The following is a 5,749-nucleotide window of genomic DNA, read 5'->3' as shown; positions in this document are numbered from 1 at the left end:
TAACTGACGTAACGCACCGTTCATTTCATCAAAAAAATCTGACAGTAGCACATGACAAAATCCACAAAGAAGCAGAAGCAAAAAAAAAAAAAGGTTGAATCGCCAACAGCAGGATTCGACGACACACTGTTCCTTACAAGACCCTGTATTTTTACTCGACACATTGTTCGGTACATGAACATTTTTTTATGGGAATTCATTGCACATGAAGATAGTTACAAAGATTGCACCAACAAAATCTTACAGTTTCCGAAAAAAAAACACTTCAAATTTTTCTTTTTAAAGGGACAGTTGACAATAAAGGTTACTGCAAAAGAAAGAAAAAAAAAGTGAATCGTCGACAGCAGGATTCGAACCTGCGCAGGCAAAGCCCAACAGATTTCGAGTCTGTCTCCTTAACCACTCGGACATATCGACTTTGATGTCAACACTCACTTAAAATTTTATATGGACTTGTACGCCTGATGGCCAATGCCAAAATGTATACACGTATACTGGATTTCTACCACCATTTCCAAACTAGTGCCGCAAAATTCTTTATTTATGAATGATTAAATAAAAAGAAGGAACGTCGTCACAGGACTCCTATGTTTACAGGAGCGCATGCACCAAACAGGTTGATCACAAAATTCTGCAACAAAGAGATCAACTACTTGTGCGTAGCCAGTAATGTTCGAATCACATGCCATGTTTGCTCATCATTTGCACTAACATGTTTGGTTAAAGGTTGGGACGGCTATGACCTCGCCAGGCAATCGAAAGAAATTCTTTACAGGTTTCATGTACAATTTCACAGCGTCATGTACGATTACAGTTAAGACACCAAAAGGAATTCGACACAGCTTACAGCCTAGACGAGTTCATTACTGGGTCAACAGTTACAAATCTGTGGTATTGCATTCACTGTTCAACAGCCGCAATGGCTGCAGTTTTTTACATCTGTAAACGTATCATAAACACAGAAAGGCCGTGGGGAAAAAAAACTACAGGGCAGTATGCACCGGCGAATACGGAGGGGACACGAAGGGGCACAAAAAGAATACAGCGAGCACACAAAATAGGAAAAAAGTTGGTCAGGCAGTTCTGATTGGCACTGCTACTAGTATGACTGACACTACGACTTTGCGGGTCCCGTCGCGCGGGCTGTTTAGGAGGAGGGCAATCGGTTAGCAGCGCCGCTAGAGGGCATCGCCAAGTCGAGATTCAGAACCTCTGCACCGCCGCAAGGCTTATCATCCTTCCGGCTTGCCGAGAGAAACGGCCTGTAGGAGCAGAGGACTTCCGGTGGCAGGATCTCTATGTTACAGGTCTTTGACAACTTCAAGGTGGTTCCACAGTGACCAGCCGGCGGGGTAGTTGAGCTGGGGAGGTTCCAGGGCGAAGTTCCAGACCATAACTCGGTTGCAGTTGTCTGGAAGGCCTTCTATTTGACGCTCGTTTTTAACAAGCTTCTCGACAAATCGTGACTCCTGCAATGACACATAGTCAGGTCAGTAAAATAATTTGATGTTATGTTACATGAATTCTGTTACCCATGTAAATTTTTATGAGTTATCTGTTGTATGGCTTCATATCAGGTCACAAAAATAGCCATAATGCTGCATTTTCTTCGAGACATACTAGCGGCTATAGTTGCTTAAGATATCCCGCGGCTGGTTTTGTCTTGATCGCAATTATCATTTATTTCCCTAATCAATCTTTTATGATATTTTACTTCATTACAGTGTTACCCAAAAAATTTTGATAGGTACTGTGCAGTTTGCTCCATGGAGATCTACAGATAGAAATTCAACTAGGCTGCAGTAGGATTTTGCAGAAAGGAAGTTCCATTAAAACATAGTGATATGCTTGAATATATGAAGTTTGTGTTAGGGACAAACTCACCTGCAGACCACCTCTACCACCAGAGTGGACTATAACAGAATCCATAGCTGGGCGGTTCCACCTTTGAGGATCCCAAAGCATTGTACTGTTGAAAGCAAACCCAGAAAAACCAATTGGGAATCGACGGGGTGCACCCTTCTTCGGAATTGTGTTCCATCCAGTGATTCGGTTTCCTTTACACGTAGGCCCTTCTACAACCACCCTGTACTTACTTGCATCATGGTTCGCTACAGGCCATGCACCAACGCGCCTGCATACAAAAGAACAAACTCATAAGAGAAAGAAAGATTACTACAGATTTCTTTGATCTGAAATCTCTGGTAGGCAGTTTTAAGGCAACAAAGTCCATGATATTGTTTTACCTCTTAAACCAAATTCCTATTTCACAGGCTTTATCTTTGAATTCTACTCACGACATGTCCGTTTTCTTAATAAAAAGACTATTTGCAATCAGTTCTTTTTCTTGCAAAATTGCCACCATGCTGCATAACTTCTCAAGTTTGAGCACCCAATTTGGTAAATTGTTGAGTTATATCATCAGTCATCACTAAGATAAACTGAAAACAACAGATAATAGTACTCTGTAATATTCTTTTGCCAGTGAAGACCACATTCAGGAAAGGAACTGTTTGAAAATAATTGGCAAGGTGCTGGCTGGAATCTGGAATCCCCAATATTTGTTTACCATGAACAAAGGCTCTGATAGGAAACTAAGAACCTTCCCACGGCTGGTTGAGTATCACTCATTCAGCATCATGTAGGTAGGAAATATTTTTGTGACGCTGGTACTCACCAGTATAAGCTAGGTCCAACAATTGAAAAGTATGAAAATCTTATGATTTGTTGCAAAAAGAAAAGGGAAATTTACAAGTGGATTTTTCTAGTGCAGAGAAGGTTCCTGTCACAGTGCACAAGTCACACAATTCTAGGAGCAAAAGCAAATAGACGCCTTTCAGTTTTAGCCATGGTTTACAAAGCCAGTTAGTGCTGATTTCCAGAAATCCTAGCCATGTGTATGAGATTATGAAACTTGCTTCATTGGCTGCTACCAAAATCCAAGTGGCATCCAACTGAAGAAACTACATATTTATATAGATAGCCATAGATTCCTTGAGAAGACAGCATTTACTAGGTGCTGTCTCTGCTTACTAATTTCATGCGCAAGGATCATGTAACACTCAACATAGTACTGACTTGCGTCATAAGCAAGGAAGATGTAACAACTCATTCATGCAATATAATATTCCCTCCGTCCGGAATTACTTGTCGCAGAAATAGATGTATCTAGACGTATTTTTAGTTCTAGATACATCCATTTCTATCCATTTATGCGACAGGCAATTCGAGACGGAGGGAGTATAGAATAGTAAGTCTAAAATGAGCAAAGAAACCAGAATCTACAACTTGTCACCAACAGAGTTAGTTATACAACAAAAAGTTTCAACAAAACATTTGGACCATCAAGAGGATTTACCATGCATTCATAATTCATCAAATATACCAGTACATCAAATAAAGTTTTGGTAGAGAAATGTCACCTGATTTTCCGCATTTCTTCAAATACATCACCCATGTATGATCGTTCTTCATCAGCAAAGTGCACTATACCATCAAGGTGATGCTTTTTGATATGATAGATTGCATTGTTCCTTTGACAGACAGCAATCTTCCGTACACTTGTAAGATTTTTCCTGCAGACAATATGCCTGTACATAACCCCAGAAGACCTGAGGATTTCTGCTGTTTCAAAGGTAGTAACAGGCCATTCCACCACTAACCATAAGAGAGGAGGTGGTACACCTTTCAGAACATGAGCTAGACGATTCAAGTAATACGCCTGTTGTGGCCGAGCAGAAGTGATTGTCACCACTATCAGAAGCTTCCTCACAGGGATGACCAAATCAGTAATAGCAGGTTTCGCAGCTTCGACGAAATCCACCTCATCATCCAACATTGCAGGAACCGGAGGGCTCAACTGCTCAACCTCGGGCTCATCAACCACCTCGACCTCTTTCTGCACTACGATTGCATCCAACTCCTTAACCTTATCATCCACCCCATCGTCGAACGGGAGCCTCGAGACTATCTTCTGAGAGACATCGACCGAGAAGAAGGGCGTGAACCCGATGAAGATGCCGACCATGAAACAAACAAAGAGCCGAAACGCAACTCTCTTGCAGCCTGGCCCCTTAGACTTCGACCTCTCGGGCGATCGCCATGCGGACTTCATCGTGCTTGACCACAGGGCGAAGTCCAGAGATGCCAGCGAAGCCAGCAGCCCCCTCATGACGACATAGGACTGCGAGTAGAGCAGTTTAGGAGAGGGCGAGGGGTCGGCAAACTGGGACCAGTCCTTGGGTGGGCCGTCGCGGTGGAACGCCCCTGTGGAATTCCTTCTACTGGACACCATCCCAACATCATTATGCATGTATGCCTCCTAAATTTCTCAGAAGTTTAGTCCAAGATCACTTCTCCGACTGTCTCTTCTGCTCATGCGGACACGCAGGGAAAAATTGTACCTGCAAATACAACGAGTTGAAGAATTGTCTTAGCTCGGCCGGCTGAAAGTAGAATTCAGTACAGCAATTATAACCACTTCTGCAGCTGCAATTCAGTACAGCAAGATCTGCAAGGGCACCAAAAAGGATCACGGAGAGGAGATATCTCCCCACACAACAACCAGCCAGTAAGTAAGCCCAGAATTCAAGAAACAGGATCGGCACCCAAAGATTCGATTTCTGATCCAAATGGCCAGCCCGGATTCCACCGCACAGCAACAGCAAAAATCAGGGGCAGCAGAAGTTCAGAACGACGAGCATGAACTGGAACCTCCGATCCGAGCACGGCAGCACAATTTCACCAACAACGCCCCCCGAATTCGGGCACAGGCGATTTCCGCCGCAAAGCCACAGACCAGAACAGAACAGGGGGAGGGGGGGCTGGACGGGTGGGGGTACCTCCGAACTGGGCGGGATCTGGACGCCGGACCGACGGGCCGGCGGCGCGCGGCTGTCGGGAGGCTCCTCCCGGTCCTCGAGCTGTCCTCTCTCTCCGCGCTTTGCTCGGGCGTGCTTGGCTCAGCTTGGTGCGGTCAGGTTGGTGGCGCAACCAATCGAGGGGGACAGGAGAGAGAGAGAGAGGAGTTGGTGCGGCGGTGGCTGGAGGGTGGTGGATAGGGAGGGGAAGGGGAAAAGGGGCGGAGCGGAGGAGCGAGTAAACAAATGGCGGCCGTCGCCGTCGGAGGTTGCGTCTCAAGCTGTGACCTTTTCTCGTTTCCTCGCGGTTTTACGGACGGACGGACGGCGATGGCTGTTTTGCTCCTGCCACCACGGTGTTCTTTCGTCCAGTTCTTTAAAGGGGCCCTCTTGCTTTGTGTGTGCCAAAGGATGCAATTATGCAGCTCAAAAAATGTAAGATGCAATTATTCAGAGTGATTTGGGTACAAGAGGGTAAATTATATAAGACATAATAGTTTTACCGAAACAATATGTGATGTCAGATTTTTAGGCATGGCAAATCTGACATTTTTAATGGCAATTTATAATGACGCGATGATGACAAATTTAGTTTATAAGCACGACAATTTTCTGACAATAGAATGAACTGAAACGAATTTGCCATGTTCGCCAACTAAATTTGTCATCCTTGAAGAACATAATTTGCCATGAAAAACTTTCGATTTGCCATAGTCGAAAATCTGACGTCAGGTTCGTAGTGGAGTCTTAATTTTACAGTTTTGGTATGAGATCGACAAGTTTATTTGATGTTTACTTGAAGAGTAGGGACTCGGGAGGATGTCGACCCACTGTTTGGACGATCCTATGGGTATTCATGTGCATTCACATGACCACCAAAGGCTTAAGCC

General features: G+C 44.4%; 1 protein-coding gene and 1 non-coding gene across 2 annotated transcripts; both read right to left on the bottom strand.

Annotated features, from left to right (window-relative positions):
- Window positions 1–335: 335 nt before the first annotated feature.
- Window positions 336–417, bottom strand: TRNAS-CGA (transfer RNA serine (anticodon CGA)). The gene has a single exon. It is a non-coding gene; the product is annotated as a tRNA-Ser (tRNA).
- A 461-nt stretch (window positions 418–878) lies between these two features.
- Window positions 879–5,144, bottom strand: LOC109763899 (probable beta-1,4-xylosyltransferase GT43E). Its single transcript, XM_020322769.4, has 4 exons — window positions 4,842–5,144; window positions 3,423–4,403; window positions 1,885–2,134; window positions 879–1,469 (listed from the first exon to the last, which is right to left on the bottom strand). Exons 2-4 carry the CDS (start codon window positions 4,310–4,312, stop codon window positions 1,302–1,304), a joined length of 1,308 nt encoding a protein of 435 aa, XP_020178358.1. The 5' UTR covers window positions 4,313–4,403; window positions 4,842–5,144; the 3' UTR covers window positions 879–1,301.
- Between the last annotated feature and the right edge of the window lie 605 nt (window positions 5,145–5,749).

This window comes from Aegilops tauschii, chromosome 1 (genome assembly GCF_002575655.3).
Source record: "Aegilops tauschii subsp. strangulata cultivar AL8/78 chromosome 1, Aet v6.0, whole genome shotgun sequence".
Lineage (NCBI taxonomy): Eukaryota > Viridiplantae > Streptophyta > Magnoliopsida > Poales > Poaceae > Aegilops > Aegilops tauschii.
The sequence above is the reverse complement of the archived record's forward strand: the minus strand, read 5'-3'. Positions and strand labels throughout refer to the sequence as shown.

Bases quoted from the DNA above. Each gene is read 5' to 3' on its own strand.
- LOC109763899 (XM_020322769.4), bottom strand. From the start codon at position 4,312: ATGCATAATGATGTTGGGATGGTGTCCAGTAGAAGGAATTCCACAGGG. The intron at 2,135-3,422 runs GTGACATTTCTC...TTTTGTATGCAG, and splicing joins GAAGAAATGCGGAAAATCAG to GCGCGTTGGTGCATGGCCTG. The intron at 1,470-1,884 runs GTGAGTTTGTCC...GTGTCATTGCAG, and splicing joins GTGGTAGAGGTGGTCTGCAG to GAGTCACGATTTGTCGAGAA.